Source organism: Pavona decussata, unplaced genomic scaffold, assembly GCF_977016875.1.
Source record: "Pavona decussata unplaced genomic scaffold, jaPavDecu1.1 SCAFFOLD_344, whole genome shotgun sequence".
NCBI classification, from domain to species: domain Eukaryota; kingdom Metazoa; phylum Cnidaria; class Anthozoa; order Scleractinia; family Agariciidae; genus Pavona; species Pavona decussata.
This window is the reverse complement of record NW_028145729.1, coordinates 251871-268703: the sequence shown is the minus strand read 5'-3', so window position 1 is coordinate 268703 and position 16833 is coordinate 251871. Positions and strand designations below refer to the sequence as shown.

Sequence of the window (16833 nt, the reverse complement as noted above, 5' to 3'; positions counted from 1 at the left end):
TGTTTAGCTTTTGCCTCACCCAGTGCATACGGTGTTATATTTTAAAATCTAAAGAAACGTTCTTTGATTTAAACGGATTTTTTTTAAAGATAAGCTTTCGGCTACCAGACTGCAGCCTTTAACGAATACATTAAGATGTGTAATCCTAGGTACTCGTCAATTTTTTTTTTTGACAAAACAATTTTTGTTTTACATAACTCAGTTTTACAGTACTGAACACTGCTTACACTACTTGCAATAATTACAATACTTACATTGTTGACGATACTTATTAACTGTATATACATACAATATCTACACTACATACAAAACTAACGCTATGACTGGTTATAATTATGAATAATTACAACTTACATCCATCAATACTTACAACACTATGCTTAGACATCTAGCAATACTTTTTGATCACAAAAGAGCTACATTCTAAAACATTTTTTTTCAAAACATCGAAGTGTGCATAATCAAACGAGAAAAGCTCATTTGCAATAGTAACTAGAGAGAGAATTATTTTCAGTCGCGATCTCTTAAAGAATTTCAAGTTTTTCTTGGATAAGAAGAAAGCTCTGAAAATTTAATTAATCTCCACGGGAAGCTTCTGCAGAAAATGCTATATTTTGCGATTTAGAAGCAATGTTAGTACCTGCCAATGTTTCGTCCTGTCGAACTAGCCGTAAGGTATGTGGCTTGCAGATAATTTTATGATTTCGCTTGTTTTTTCGCACCACCAGTTTAGGGACGAGGTCCAAAACTCGGCTATTTGAACACAATTTCACAGTAAGTAGGTTGAAGATGTGTCCTGGTAACTCGTCTATTTTTACTTAATGCGTATGTATGTATTGTTATAATGTCGTAATTTTGGTCTAGCTAGCACCTCCCCCCCCCCCCCCCCCACGTCAAGCTGAAGTCGGGCTAAAAGCCCAATTTCCAGTTCTTTGCTTAGTCATCTCATCTCAAGTAGAAGCGAGGCTGGAGATGAATTTGTGGCGTATAATTCATGGACCATATAGTCACCCACATAACCCTAACCCTAACCTCCATATAGTCACCCTTACCTTATCATGAATTACTTGCCAAATTTGTTTTCATTCAGATGAAAATCATGTCGTTCTTATGCTAACTAGTTTTCGTTTAAGTTTGAGAAGCACTGAGGTTTGTATCAAATCAAAGGCATCTCCAGCCTCGCTTCAACTCAAAGACCAGGTCACTAAGGGCATGACTGTAAATAAGTGTGAGTTCGAAGCACGACGTTTAAACCGAGCCATATATATCACCTTAGTCTAAGACATCAACGCCCATCGGCCAGGACTTAATGAATATAACTACTCTACAAATTATTAACACCCAATGTTAAATCAGTTACTAGTATTCTCAATAAAGGCTCGATAAAACAGTCAATGGTCACAGGATTCCTTTTACTCTTATGGTAGAAGCTTTTAGATTGTTTAAACATTCTAGAGGCCGTCATTTCTATGAAATCTGACTACTCATGGAAACTCATTCCCCAGTTCCAAAGCTTCAGTCGAAAACAAGCAAGTGAACGCGGCGAACGAGTGTGTTTTCCGAGTAGTCAAAAGTGTTAAGGCAGTAAAAACAGGCCGGGCAAGATTTCCGGGAAAGCAATTTACCCGATCGTGATTAATACTGAAAAGAAGTGACATCACCTTTCGTGGTCTACTATTTTTAACTCAGCGTAGTGTCACTCAGGGATACATAACGAGAACATTTAGCAAAATACTTAAAATGTCCTTAGATCGTGTCGTACCCTTTTAAAGGCGTATTTGTACAAGCTTATACAGATTGATTTGCTCGGATGCGTTAACTGAACATTTAAGTTGCAGAAAGTTTAAGGAAAGGGAACTTTATTCCTCGAATTTACCATCTGTTTGTAGTGTTACAAAATATTGAGCTGTTATTTTTCGAAGAAAACTGTCGATTTCCTTTATTGCTAAATCCTAATTTCTGAAACTTTAAAGGCCATCGGAACAGATACCTGCCGTGACCCGCCGAAAGGAACCTATGGGTAACCCCGTATTGTAAATTTTCAGTATTTAAGATAAGAGGGAGAAAACTTGATGTAAATGAAAGCAATGCGCATTACAAAAGTGAGACTGCTAAAGGGCCGCAGTGAAGTAGACAAAACGGGCATTTGATTTTTTCAATGATCACCCGAAAAAGCGCTGGCAATTTCTTGCCTCTCGTCGATTGTGAAGGGGATTTATTAGAAGTTAAGTGGGAAACGAGAAAACACGAGAAAAAATAGACCAATAGCACTGGTGCTCTTACACAGCCAGCTATTCATCGGAAACCAGGTTATTTTAAGCTCTGTTTGTTTTGCCGGTGGCTTCTTTCACATTCAATCTCGAATTCGACTGATATTTTGACGTTTTTAATTTCTTGAGTTGTCTGTCTGGTTAAGCCTTTCAAAGGTAAGATCATATCATAATATATCGAAATGCTCTCTGTCATATTCTGTTTAGTACATACAAAAAGCCTTTGGTTTGTTAGGCCATCTGGATGAAATATTTCATTTCCCAATGATTGCAAACAGTAGCTTGATGATTTTTTTTTGCCATGCCGCCGTCGACATTGCTCTAAAATGTATTCGAAGACGTCGTTACAAGGGCTGATTTAATAGCCAGAGTGATTTTAAGATGCATAAAAAGCATATTAAACTTAAAGATTCCCAAAAATTGGAAGTTAAGTAGCGAGGTCAGAAACAATTGTATCTTTTGAAAATAATTGGGACGGTCTGGTGATGGAAGGCGAAGCGTTTTATGGTGATGGCCTAAAGAAAACTATCATTTCAAACCTCATTCTACCAGAACAAAAAAAAAAAGCGATATTCATTTTCTCAGGTGGAGAGAATATCGATTTCAGAAAAACTCTTCCATTAATTTGTTTGTTTATTTTATATTTTCTCTCCATTGTATAGCTCTAGTTTTACTAAATAATAGATTGGCGTATTTATTATTCTTAGAGAAAATCAGTTTGTTTGATCGCGAGGTTAAAAAGAAAATTTAGACTTGATCTTTTCTATCATGGTATTAACTATCCATACCATTTATGAGGAAACTAAATTTCAATCTGGGATTGTTCGTAGCACAAATATGGATTGAAAAGGTGGCCATGTATAGCACTCTTCCTTCTTGATCATTTACACCTTGTTATTTATTCTTCACCACTCGTTGTTAATGATGAAAAACAAACTTTTTACAACGGTTTACTTTACTTATTACAGACCTTTGGTTGCATTTACGAATACAGAAAATTTTAACCACAATCTATTATTAAGCCAAGGAGACTAATCGTGGATCCTATTAAGACCAGGCTGTTTTCGTGTTATGGGAGCAGTGGGGGTGGGGGGGGGGGGGGGCGCCCCTGGTTCCTTACCTACTGATCTAAGAATACTAAAGCCAATGTAATGAAACTTGGACGATGAAGAATACGTCTAGATCTAGTGATGTTTCTTTTGGGGTTAACAACGGGAAGTGATTAACATCATGTGATTTAAGAGTTACTTGGATTTTTGGATTGCCCAAAATTTCGGAAAGCTAGCTAGCTACCCAAATTGACCTAGAAGTAATCAAACGTAACAGAAGAACAAAGCAATCTTAAACATGAAAGTTACCATAAAAAAGGAATATTTCTGAAAAATGTGTCCGTCAAAATTTGGTTGCCATTGTGATATCAAATTGAATGAACATTAATGTTTGGTTTTAAAGATAAATTTACGAGAAAGTCAGAAAGTTTGGTGGCGCTTGTTCACATATTAAAAGGTTATAAAAGTACAAAAGTCCAAGAGGGCACAATCCTCCTTCTCCCCCACGATTAGGGGTTAAACTGGGAGAAAATATTGTTGGCATTTCAATGCAAAAAAAGTTGCCTGGCATACAGACTAAAGACAGATATAAACGTGGTACGAACAACTGCATTTCAATTCTCGATTCGAAACCTTGGCATATTTTATAGATCAAACATAAAAGCTAGAATTACATACCCAATGCCACCTGCACATAAATTGAGGTGAACTTAGGAACTGCATGTCTTCAAGAGTGTGATAGTTCATCAGTTATAAACTTAAAGGAAACTAGAGCGTCTGTTTAATTTGTAGCTGACTGTAATACAATATCTACCTTCTGAAAATGCTCTTTGCAGCACCCTAATACAAATCCCGCGGTTTGAGTGTAATTTCCTAACCCAGTGATTTTTGTTTCATGTCTTTCTGCCAGATTTGTACAAGAATGAAGATCCTTGTATTGATTTTAACAACGTTTGTCGCAAACTGCACATCACTGAGTAAGTTATATGTGTACTACCTCAATGATGAAGAATGACATAACTATTATAATGATCTAGCTATTTTAATGTATTCGAAGTTTGTCTCTTCCTTACTAAAAGATTTCTTACTGGAAAGGTAACACCGATTTTCAAACCCAGATTTCTGCCTTCACCAGATCAAACGAAACCAATGTCTTTTACCATGGGGACAGATTCACCAGACCAAGTGCGGCCATTGATTTAACCCTATGCCCGGTGGTGTTGGGTCCATTTCTACACCATCCTCTCCTCCCATTTCTGTGCAACTTCATGAGCATTAAAAATCTAATAATGAACTTGAAGGTTATATATAACGTCCAAAACTGTTTCTACTGAGATCGAAAAAATGGGACGATGACGCCATATGACTTGGGAATTACGTTTTTGCCTTTTGAGTAGCCGCCATCTTGGGTATCTCAATTACCCTTAACCCTATAATAAATGCGCAAATTGGCTCCAAAATAATTCCAATTAATACCAAACGCTAAAATAACATAACGTACAAAAGCTACAACTTGAACGAATTAATAATGACACACTTCCCACGTTACATGACGCGAAAATTACGTCTTTTATTTCTAAGCAGCCGGCATCTTGCGATTAGATTTCTCGTTTTCTCTAAAACCTCAGATAGATTTGAAATGGATTAATATCAATAAACAACGCGGAGTGATTTAAGAATATATAAAGCACGACGAAAGACTTAAATTTGTCCATGAAAAGAGAACCAAATTTTGGTAAACGCGCCTGACAAAATGTGAATGTTGTTCTCACGGAAAACCTGAACATAAAGTCTTGTGAAAAATGGCGGATTATACCAAGTTATTGCCAGATGATGTTAAGGATAAGTCAGGAAATTTGATTAAAAAAAGAAAAACTATAGGCCGCGGGGGTACTTTTCCTCCACATTCCCAACCCGAAAGCTGAATACACAGCATGCAGGCTTAGGAGGAGAGTGATTATATTGGAATCTCACTCGTTTAAAAATTTAAAACTCGATCCGTATTATACTTAATAAAACTGATCCTTTACTCATTTTCAATCCTCCTATTCATATTATGTCAAGAGTATTATACTTTTGTAAATGGTTTGAACCCAGGAGTTATGTCATAAGTACGAACTCCAGTCATGATGAATGTCACCTCAAACAGTCCTTGTTAGGGCTACTCTCACACGTACTTATTATACTTTTCATAGTTTAAAGGGACACTGCCTCGGCGATTTTGCTATATCTTCGTCAAAATGGCTCAAATATTTGACAAAGAACCTTTTTTCTTACATGAAATTACTGTTACAGTACCGAGAAGGAAATATCAAGGTATTTATCCCGGGAAGAACAAACTATAAGCATTTTTTGACAACTTCTCTACAATACACAGGAGGAAGTTGAAAAAAACTGGCCAATTTGTTCAAGTTGCAATCCATTTCCATCCTAGCCATCCCCAGCAAAAGATAATTAATACTAGTTTCTGTGCATTATTAGGGTTATTGTTAACAAAACTGAACCATTATTTTGGCGATTCCATCGATTCAAATACGTTTTTTGGGTATTCAAAGTGACACAAAAAAATCTGTGACACTGCCCCTTTAAGTTTTATTATTTTTGTGATATAAGGGTGCCATTGTTCTCTTTCTGTTGGGTTTTCTTCTTAGTACTCTGATACAAAAAAAGTGATTACAAATTGTCGAAAAAATGTATCGGCCATTTATCAATTATGGCATGAAGTGGGTGGCGAGACAGTCAAACCAAAAGGGAAAGCTTTTGTGTGAGATGTACTGGAGATAAAGAAATCAATAAATCACTTTTATTAACTGCCAATGTATTTAGCGCAGAACACTAATTGGAGACACGTTCCAGATCGAATTGGAATTTACAAATGTTGGAGAGGGGAAAACCGGAGTTCCGGAGAAAAACCTCTCGGAGCAGAGAACAAGATCTCTCGATATAACGTATAGATAGATATTAAAAAAAAAAAAAAAAAGAACTGTACCTTGAGCTTACTTTACCAACACTTTGGTTTCTGGATACAGAATGTGAGAGTGGATGGAAATTGTATGAGAGCAAAGAGTCCAGCCAGACGTGCCGGCCTTCAGACCCGCCCAAAGGCTACAGAAAGTGTCTTAAATTATTTAACCACAAGAAGTCTTGGGACGACGCTGAAAACTCATGCAAAAACAAAGGAAGTCACTTGGTAAAGATCGAGGCAAAGGAAGAAAACAATTTCCTGTTGAACACGTTCCTTCAAGTCCCGATGGGTAAGAGAAATATCGAGGCGTGGATTGGACTCTCGGACAAGAAAGACGAGGGTAAATTTGTTTGGACAGATGGAACACCCGAGAATAAAAAAAAGGGTTGCACAGTATGGGCAGAGGATCAACCAAACGATGAAAACGGCCAACACTGTGTTGAAATTGCGAATGGTGTTTTCTGGCCCGGAGGACCTCCGCAAATTGGAGTATGGAACGATTTCCATTGCAAGAGAAAAATAATGTATATCTGTGAGAAGAGTCGCGAAGACTATAATTTGTCATAAGAATCGTGAAACTGGTCCTTTTCATTTGGAGCACATAAATAGCTTAAGTGAAGTAGCTGTTCGTAGTAGTTGTTGTTGTACTACTTGTCACTAATCAACGCCAGCAGCTAAGTTCATGCAAAGTTAACAACCTTTCGCCCGATGTAAGAATTTAATCGACTCATTGCCGTGAATCATTTCCCTATAATTTAATTTGGCATAGAAATACAAATAAATAAATAAATAAATAAACAGCATCGTTGTAAGTAGATTGGACTCTCCATGTTTTCACTGATTTATAAACAAAGTTTCAGTTTCCTTACGCTTAAGACATTTTTACTTTTTCCTTTCTTCGTCAAACATCGCGACATTTATCAAGATGCTGGTTCTTAGATTTCCGAGTGATAAATTCAAATTATAGTTCGGCAGAACTAGCTTAAAAGTAATAGGGGATGTGTTCAGGTTTTTCCCCATCACTTAGAAGGTGGAAATGCTTAACCGACAAAATAAAGTGAACAAAACACTGGCGCATGCATTTGCTCTATCATAGATAGGACGTTTATCAGGAGTGGAGGGGGAGAGGGGTGGGGTAACCACTACAGCTCGGGCTAAAAAAACGATTCTTAAACAGGGAGTTCCGGTATAAAAGGGGCCTGGCCTGGTCATTCTGACTTTCAGCTGTCAATCAATCATCAGAACGTAAACAACTGACAAACAATATGTCCTTTTCTACAGCCTTTACCGATAAAACTGGTTTAGTTTTCAGAAAAAAATCCTGTTAACAAATTAGAACTTGATATCTCATATTGCTGTGGTGTTATGAAATTTTAAGGCATATTTTTTCGGAGGACGCTTGGGTCAGCGACTTGCCACAGCTGAATTGAACGTCATCTATGTTTGCACCTCACACCTACAAAGGTGTGAAATGAGGGAGGAACCTGCCCTTTAATAGCGGAACTTCTTGTTTAAAGTGCTTCCCACTAGTCAGAACTGGACGGACAGACCTGGGTCACTTTGTAAATGGAAAGCATTATTATTATTATTATTATTATTATTATTATTATTATTATTATTATTATTAGGGGATTAGAGACCTTAAGCAGATGCCAACGAAAATGGGACTCTAAAATTACATTCGCGTTTTCTGAATGAATTTGTATTGATTTTCTACTCATTTAGTTTTTGTAATGTGGCCGAACTATCCAGAAACTAACGTAGTTGGGGCGGCTTCAAAGTTGTGAAAGAGAAAGGGAAATTAATCATCATGCATTCAGGTTCTCCATAAAACCTTGATAGTAGTCATTTCACGTCGGTGTTTTGCAGAGGACGAAAACGCAACTGCAGAGCCAGTGTTTTGCCAATTGAAACCATTGTTCTTAACGTTCTCGCTGGCGTCGTGGTCGTTGCTGCTCCCAACTGAACGTCCCCAAACTGGTGCACGCTATTTTGACGAAATTAGAAGGCGTAGCATAGAAGAAGTTCTCAGTACAATTGAGGACAAAAATCGACGTCAAATTACTAATTAGGGAATGGGATATTGACACTTTTATGGTCTGGTGACTTCATACAAACCCTTCTAATTTTGTCTAAGGTTTAGAACTGAGACAAAATTAGAAGGGTTTGTATAGAGTCACCAGAACATAACGGCGCCAATATCTCGTACACAAATCTAATAGTGATTGTGATTTTAACCAGTGGGAATTTGTCATAAGTTTTAGTTGTTGTGACGTCATACCTTTAAGAATCTATTACCACAAAAGTAACACTGGTGGCTCGAGCAAAGGGCACTCAACTGTTAAAAAGAAAAACCAAGGCATGCTGTTCTTTATTCAATGATTCTGCTGGTGGTTTGATTCAAAGGCATCCGTTCTTTTGAATATTATTTTGACTAAAAAAATAAACCTACGAGCACGAGAACCGCGTAAAGAGCAGAGCAAAAGAAGGTCGTCTACATAACGAAGTTGTTATTTCTTGTGATTGAGTTTAAGAGCATCAAGGGTAAGGTGTTACTTTATTTAAACTGTTAATTGTTCATTAGCTTTTTATTTAGGTTTTGACATATTTATTGATAGCGAACAATAAGCATTTCAGTATTTATACGCCCATTTTACTTCTCAAATCGTGTGTCATTCCTACGAGGAATGCTAAATGCACTTTGACGTGAAAAGTAATTGTCTGTTGATTTCACGAAAACGTTCTGGTTTATTGTATTATATATCTAGTTTATAGATATACATAGAATTTGCTTTGCGACAGTCATGGTACTGAATATTATTGCGTCGAGCTCATATTTGGGGAGCAAATATTTGGTTTATATACAAGTGTCAATTTTGTAATTATCTTTCTAATAATGTAGTGAAGTTTCAACCCTTCCGTTAACTTTTGTTGGGCACTCGATTGGCACAAACCGCGGGTTAATGGCAGCACAACTGTTCTTAGGAAATAGATAAAAGGGCAGCCTATCAGGTTGATCAAATGTTTAAGTGTTTGTTATGACTTCAAACTTCGAGAAAGCATCAACCAAAGGTCTAATAAGAAGGCAAAACCTGTCCACAACACAAATGTCAACTCTAATCTTGGAACAACTGGAAAATATTGAATGATCTGGAAAATACTGTCAAAACTACCGAAAGGAAATAAGAACTCAATCCTACGGAGCTGTATTTTTGTCAGGTCTAGGATACGGTTTAAATGAAAAGGAAAAAATTCATTACACAAGTTAAATAAGAAAATGATGTATCAGTAAAAATTGACAACCTTTTGGATATCAATGAACAGGAACAATTAAAGAGCAACAAAGAGAAGTAGACAGTTAGCGATGAATATAACTGTAATACCTAGTATACGGGAATTCCCCAAGAAAGCCGAGTCACCGATCGCATTATTGACAAACGCTTTCTAGAGGGAACTTTACTAAAGTCCCTTCCCTAGTCCTGATAGCTATAGGTGCATAACGAAACAGTTGCTGGGCACGACACGTTTTCGGGAGGTTTAAGAAACGTTGACCAGAACAGTAGACTGAGCTTCCCATTGGCTATTTTTTTAGTTTGCCTACGGTAAAGCGCCGATTTCAACGAAATTTCAAATACATCGCACGAGTCTACTGCTTCATAACAGAGAGTCAGAGCGATCTGCGCAAGCAAACAGGAAGATAAGCGAAGCACCTCATGGAAGAGGCTGATTTGATATCTATCTTTGCCTCTCCGCTTGCGTAGTCTGCATAGCTTGCTAACTTGACTATCAAGAAGGGGACCACCGACCGTCCTCACTTAAGCAGAACCCCAGGCATAAAATTAAGAAACACTTAGTTTGTCGAAACATGACTTGAAACTGAGTTAAGTTTCAGGATTAACTCAAAATTGTTTTGCGCTCGCATAATAATACTCCACATAATTACAAAAGAGCAGGTAAACATCTATCTAAGTTTATATGGATTACGGCAATTTCCCTTTGGGAATACACTACACCAGCTGTCAGTGTAATTAATTGGTGTAATATAACAAACTAATGCTTTTTATCCATTTTTACCTGTAGTTTTGTGCAAGAATGAAGTTCCTCTACGCTATTTTAACGATGTTTGTCGTAAACTGTGCCGCACTAGGTGAGGAATAAGGAATAACTTGAGTGTAATGAATAGTGTAATAATTTTTCCCAACATGACGTTTTTCACAATTTTAATTTACGGTAGGTGTTCCATGACATCTGATCTCGAAAAGCCAAGGTTATATAGAGAAATTCATGAAATACCTCAACGGAGACCCTTATAACCATTCAGACGAAACTGCTGAGCTAGCTAAAATTATGTATAGTAACCTGAGGACCGACTGGGCAGTTCAAACTGGAATACGTCTATTCCACAGACGAAAAAACTCTCCGTCGACAAAAGGCCAGTTCAATGGATTAAAAAAATACAAAACATAATTAAATTTTACGTAAGAAGCCCTGATTTTCGTGGTGAAGATTTTCTTCACTCGAAGCCCAGCTGAAAGGAACACTTTTCGCTTTTTATTCGAGTTAACATTCAAACGCTAAAACAGCACTAAAACACCTCCTCAGTGTCCTAACTGAATACCAGAAACCGTAGCGATTATTCTACTAGACATTCCGATACAAATATCGAGTGAAAAAAAAAAAAACAAACCTTTTTTACGCGTGCCTGCATGTAAAGTCAATGAACGAAAAACCGGAGCTGCAAAAATTTGGGCCAACAATTTGGTACCATATAATATTTGTATTTTTAAGTCTGTGAAAATATGTGATATCGGGAAACTGTTAATTACCTTAAACATATGAACAAAAAGTCACGCATGGCTATAAACTGGTCTTTTCACTTGAAGTAAATACTCTGTCCAATTTTCTGAGGATTTGGATACACGGAAAAAAAAAGCAAAATGGCGGTTCCGAGATGGCGGTTGTTCTGAAAGCATGACGTAATTCCCTCATCACGTGTCGTCATAATATTATTTTTGCGACGTTGTTATTTAAAGGGGCAGTATCATGGGAGATCGATGGGAGATATCATGATTTTTGGCCAAAATTCACTAAATTTAAACTTTGAACACTGTGTTAATTAATTTCTCGATCGCTAATTTAAAGAAATATTAATAGCGATTCTAAGACGAAAGGTTGAACCAAAATATAGTACAATTTAGCGATTTTTAGTGCATTACAATAGCGAAATTTGAAAACGTCCGCCAGACGTTTTCAAATCTTGGTCATCTGCCGACGAAAATATCCGGGGATAGTTTCTTTGCATTCTGATAGTCTTTTAATGGAATTTTGTCGTTATATCTTGGCTGCTATCAACCGAATAGCGTCTTTCCGATTTTCAATGTGTTACTAAAAATAGCGTGATACTGTCCCTTTAAGCTATGGAAGGGACCGTCAGCTTTAGGAAATAAAAAAAGGTTGCTAAATAGGGGATTCGAGAGTGGTGTTCATCTGAGCATTTTTATTTCTGGTTCGAATTTCAGTGTGCGAGAGCGGATGGGAAAAGTACGACAGCAACGGTGCCAGTCAGTGCCTGCCATCTGACCCACCCAAAGGCTACAGGAAGTGCATTAAGATGTTTAGTGAAAAGAAATCATGGGGCGACGCTGAAACTTCATGCGAAGACAATGGAGGTCATTTGATCAAGATCGAGTCAAAAGAGGAAAATAACTTCTTGTTAAACACGTTTCTTCAAATCCCAGAAGGTGAGGTAAATATTGAAGCGTGGATTGGACTCACGGACAAGGAAGAGGAGGGTAAATTTGTCTGGACAGATGGAACACCTGAAAAGAAAACTTGTACGATGTGGGCAGATGGCCAACCAAACGAAGAAGACGGCCAAGACTGTGCTGAGATTGCGAATGGAGTTTTCTGGCCCGGAGGACCGCCACAAGTAGGAGTGTGGAACGATTTCCAATGCAAAAGTAAAATAATGTACATCTGCGAGAAGAAACGAGAGGAATATGTTTTGGAAGACGAACAATAAATATAACTTTCTATTATCGATTTTTTGTTTGTTGCTCTGAGTTCGACCCATAATAGATCAGCTTAAATTGTATATTAAATCTGCTGCTTGCAAGCTAAAGCTTAGCATAGCTTTGAAAGCCTTATTTAAGGCTGTTAAGGTACTTTGTGGAAATTGAAATGTATATGTAAGTTATTAAATATCTAAATTCATTATTACACGCACCCTCTCGAGTTTACTTTTGGAATCTCTAAAATAAAATAAAAACATTGTCTCTAACAGGAATTATAATTTAGTGTCTGCCCTACCGTTAAATTTCGATTATGGCCATTATAAGGTCTCTGGCCGGAGTTATGCTCATTCCAAAATACATTATAAAGGGATATTTTCGGGTGGGACTTATTTTTGGGAGGGGCTAAGGTGGAGCCTATTATTGGTTGGAATTTTGCATCACAAACAGGAAAGAGAAATGTTCTTCCTTCGTCTGGTATAAACTGGAAACAATTTTGAGGAATCGTATCATTTTATATCCTGGCATTTAACTTTCTCAGAGATGACGAGATGGAGGTTTAAATTTAATTAACTGGTGGCCCATGGTGTGACTTTTGTTTTCCTTTGTCGTGATGTCTTGTAGCCAATGAAGCCAGAAAGTCTGGTTGAACGCCTTTATGTAAATTTGACTCTATTAAGGTGACTGCATTGTTTATCTTACCGCACTGAACAAGAAAACGCTTGCAGGGACGTGTTGAAAGGTAGATTTTTATTTTTTTTATGACACGTTTTCGTTGTAAATTTTCTTGAAATTATAAGAAAAATCAATTTTCTTTCCCTAATTACCGGAGCAAGGATGAGTTGCAATAGAAGAAATAGTAAATTAAATCGAAACGCTGAGCATAAAATTAGCAATTTTCACAAACAGTGGAGACACATTCTGCTCTAATACTGGCAGTTTAATTCAGTTACTGTATATTGAACAAAATTACTCCGCAAGATATTATGTTACTTACGTTTACGATGAAACCAATGGCAAATAAGTCAAACGACACATTCTAAGAGTTTCTATTGACGCAAAAAGGTATTTTAACGGACTAGGTCGATTTCGAGAGAGATAACAATGACAAAATTCTTGAAAATTGTATCACAAATATTTTTGTTGAGCGTAAATGCTCGCTTTATAGACACAATGAGAAGAAATTCAAGCAGGATTTAATAATCAGGTCGTTAAAGGCACATGGTGACTGTCGTGCTTACCAGTCGGTAATTAAAGGACAAAGATATTTGGATTTATTGATCAGTTGATTAGGTAATTTGGTCTCACAAGAGAGGTTTGAGAGCAGATGCTTCTAGCGTTAGTAACCCTCATTAGAGAAAATGCACAAAGGGTTAGGTCAGAATCCGTCCCCTCCCCCTCCCCCCCCCTTGAATCTAGATAGTGTTAACTGACATGATCACTGACGATAATTAAGATTCTAACTGTAACACTTTGTTGTGTCAACTTCTATAATTAAACAATTTGAAAATTCACCACCATATAATTAAACATATTTACTTATCGCTTTATATTCAGATTGGTTTCCTTTCTGCGAATATATGGATACCCCTGTACTGCTCATTATCCTCTTGTGTACCACGGGGGCCCTTTCAGGTTGGTGTGAGATTTAAGCCTGAGGAAACTAAAAGATAAACAGACTTATTTAAAAAGAAAATGAAAGACCGGAACCAAACCAAAATTCTACCGAGGCAGTAGACGAGGTTAAAAGATCAGGGAAGCCTGTCTTACTACGGTTCTGGTCAGGTCCAACTCTCCCCTCGCTCCAAGTCCCCTCCCCTTCCAAAGTCAAACGATGCACTGGGTAAACAATAGCCTGTGAACAGGCTACGGTTGGGGATAGGACGAAAGAAAACAACGCGAGCGAAGCGAGCCGGGGGGAAACTGTGCCGAGAGAGGTAAACAATAACGTTATGAACAAAGTAATCTCACATGAATTTATTTCTCAAGTTAAATTTTTTTTTTCCTTCACTGTTTTGTCTGGGCTTGTTCTCCATCAAGTCTTTTGTTTACTTAGCTTGTTTGCTTTTAGCTTGTGAAAAAGGATGGCTGGCGAATGGCAAACAGTGCTATAAAAAGTTTGTAAAACACACAGATTGGAAGAGAGCAAAGTCAGATTGTCAGAAAAATGGCGCCCATCTTGTGAAGATTGACTCTAAAAAAGAAAACGAATTCCTATTTAAGCACCTCCTATCCAAAAAAGGGTGGCATTTCTATGAGGCTGCGTGGATTGGACTTAGTTACAGGAGTGCGGATCGAGAGTTTAAGTGGACTGATGGCACAAAGCCAGTATATACGAACTGGGGAGTTAAGCAGCCTGTGTCAATGAGGTCAAACAACCAAAACTGTTGCTTGATTGCTAACGGGATGTTCTGGATTCAAGGGGCAAGGTACAAGGGTACTTGGCTTCATTCAGACTGCAATTGGAGACTGAAATATATTTGCGAAAAGCCGCAGCGGTGAAAAGTTAAAACAGACCTGCTAAAATCTCATTTTACTTTTGAGTTCATATTAATCTGGCATTGGAATGGAAGAGATGCTGTGTACTAGCTTCCCTTCTTTCCAGGAAATGATGATCCAAAATTAGCACAAGAAGAACAATATTTATACATGAAAAACAGGAAGATTTTTGCATGTGTCAAAGGGAGGTCAACTGTAGTCTCACTTCGAATCAAAGCCAGATCGATAAGATTAAAGCAGTAGATTTGACTATTACCCGCTCAAGAAACTATGAAGAGTTTTGGTACGAGTTCAATACCTTACGTCCTCACATAACTGTAACTGAAAAAAAGATCTGTTGAAAGGAACAGATGCAAATAAAGTTGTAAACAACATTTACCTCACCTGGCGACAGTTGTCCTTAAGTGTGCCATTCAAATAAAAGCTAGTGAACAGTACTGTCTAGTGATTCTCAGGATAATGAATTAGAAGCTGATTTAAACTTTTGATTTTGGGTAAGGTCCGGATGCTATACCACTGAGCTACAGGAGACCCGTGGGAGCTAGGCCATTAACCTAGGTCCATATGGCAAACATTCTGCATACTGCTAGAAAAAGGAATGCCGATGTGTGACATATTGCCCCGTCAACACGAGCAATTTTTATGTGGCAAAAGTATGTGGCAATTTTTATTTGCCCGTGTAGGTAGCTCGACAAATATTTGTTGTTAATTTGCGTCAGTAATAATTTCGCACATCGGAGATGTCCATGAAAAGGCAAAAAGGAAGATGGCAAAAGTCAGAAGACGGGCCAGACGTTAAAAATTGTCACATTTTATGTGGTATCTCGTCTACACGGACAATTTTTTATGGGGCAATTTTTATTTGCCACATAAAAACTAACACGCCAGCTTTTCAGCAAATGCAGTTGTCGCATAAAAATTGCTCATTTTTCATCATCTACACGGGCAAATAAAAATTGCCTCATAAAAATTGCTCGTGTAGACGGGGCTTATGCGTGTGTCGCTGTCCAGTGTTGTCGCATTAGGTGGTATTAACTAAAAGAAGGGGTATCGAATGTTCTTTGCGAGCATTTGCAAGCATACGAGCAGTGTGTTTATTTTTGCGAGCACGAGCAGTTGACAATTTTTTCTTGCGAGCAGCGAGCACTTTAGACAGATGGCGAGCGTCTTTAGAAACATACAGATAGCGAGCAGCGAACACTTCCAGTACTTCGTAAATTTTTCGCTAGCCGGAATCTCTCTTTTATTTAAAATAAGATACGTTGTTTTGCGCCAAGTAATAGCTAAGAATCTGTCTGACACCTCCAAAACAGAACAATAGTTACAGGCTGAACTCATTTGAAGAAAGACTGAAGCCAGAAGTAAGGATGTTTCAACATTTTTGTTTTAACCATATAATAACTGATTTGTCGTTTATATATGTATAAAAAATAACTACAAAGGAGGATTAAATTTCGAGCAATCGAGCGCATGTTAACGAGAATGCGAGCATGCGAGCAGTTGCAAAAAATTTGCTAGCACGAGCAAGCGAGCACCCGTGTAATTTTTGCGAGCAATTCAAGCAGAGGCCAAATTCTGCGAGCACTTTTAAATTGAATGGGACCATTCGATACCCCTAAAAGATAACCATTAAAATGTAAACCCTTCAGTTAACTGTACTTTACCGTAATGTTGTTTGCCAACATTTTTTCCAAGCCCACTCCAATTTCCCCACCATTCGTCATACATTGCATTCAGCTAATGCACCACTAGATGTAGAATCCGGCTTTGGGTATGACTGAAGTAAAGTTAGAAAGCTCTGTAATTGAAAATTTAGGGATCCTTTGTTAGCGCCTCCCCCTTCCACCCCTACCTTTCCCTCCGGGGCAATTATCACGGGAATATGCCTCGTACGGTACCCAGAAAAAGGGAAATGTGATCGGGGTTGGAGATTTGAATCGGTTTTTTCTTTCAACAGGCAAAATTCGTGCGCGAATCTCTTGTGGTTTTTGGGAGCTGAGGACTTTTTCAAGGACAAGACCCCGCCTTCGTGAGAGCAA

At 37.8% G+C, this 16833-nt stretch overlaps 3 protein-coding genes across 3 annotated transcripts; all 3 read left to right on the top strand.

Moving 5' to 3' along the window:
* Nucleotides 1-2324: 2324 nt before the first annotated feature.
* Nucleotides 2325-7353, top strand: LOC146453211 (alpha-N-acetylgalactosamine-specific lectin-like). Its single transcript, XM_085096887.1, has 3 exons — nucleotides 2325-2426; nucleotides 4230-4296; nucleotides 6349-7353. Exons 2-3 carry the CDS (start codon nucleotides 4242-4244, stop codon nucleotides 6849-6851), a joined length of 558 nt encoding a protein of 185 aa, XP_084953013.1. The 5' UTR covers nucleotides 2325-2426; nucleotides 4230-4241; the 3' UTR covers nucleotides 6852-7353.
* Nucleotides 7354-8557: 1204 nt separating this feature from the next.
* LOC146453210 (alpha-N-acetylgalactosamine-specific lectin-like) lies at nucleotides 8558-12511 on the top strand. Its single transcript, XM_085096888.1, has 3 exons — nucleotides 8558-8828; nucleotides 10365-10431; nucleotides 11804-12511. Exons 2-3 carry the CDS (start codon nucleotides 10377-10379, stop codon nucleotides 12304-12306), a joined length of 558 nt encoding a protein of 185 aa, XP_084953014.1. The 5' UTR covers nucleotides 8558-8828; nucleotides 10365-10376; the 3' UTR covers nucleotides 12307-12511.
* A 424-nt stretch (nucleotides 12512-12935) lies between these two features.
* LOC146453209 (brevican core protein-like) lies at nucleotides 12936-15333 on the top strand. The gene is made up of 3 exons (XM_085096889.1): nucleotides 12936-13037; nucleotides 13853-13930; nucleotides 14367-15333. The coding sequence occupies exons 2-3, from the start codon at nucleotides 13876-13878 to the stop codon at nucleotides 14795-14797; spliced, it is 486 nt and encodes a 161-aa protein (XP_084953015.1). The 5' UTR covers nucleotides 12936-13037; nucleotides 13853-13875; the 3' UTR covers nucleotides 14798-15333.
* The last annotated feature ends 1500 nt before the right edge of the window (nucleotides 15334-16833 follow it).

Excerpts from the sequence above, each read along its gene's own strand:
- LOC146453211 (XM_085096887.1), top strand. The coding sequence starts at position 4,242 with ATGAAGATCCTTGTATTGATTTTAACAACGTTTGTCGCAAACTGCACA. Across the intron at positions 4,297-6,348 it reads CGCAAACTGCACATCACTGA|AATGTGAGAGTGGATGGAAA; the intron begins GTAAGTTATATG and ends TTCTGGATACAG.
- LOC146453210 (XM_085096888.1), top strand. The coding sequence starts at position 10,377 with ATGAAGTTCCTCTACGCTATTTTAACGATGTTTGTCGTAAACTGTGCC. Across the intron at positions 10,432-11,803 it reads CGTAAACTGTGCCGCACTAG|TGTGCGAGAGCGGATGGGAA; the intron begins GTGAGGAATAAG and ends TTCGAATTTCAG.
- LOC146453209 (XM_085096889.1), top strand. The coding sequence starts at position 13,876 with ATGGATACCCCTGTACTGCTCATTATCCTCTTGTGTACCACGGGGGCC. Across the intron at positions 13,931-14,366 it reads TACCACGGGGGCCCTTTCAG|CTTGTGAAAAAGGATGGCTG; the intron begins GTTGGTGTGAGA and ends GTTTGCTTTTAG.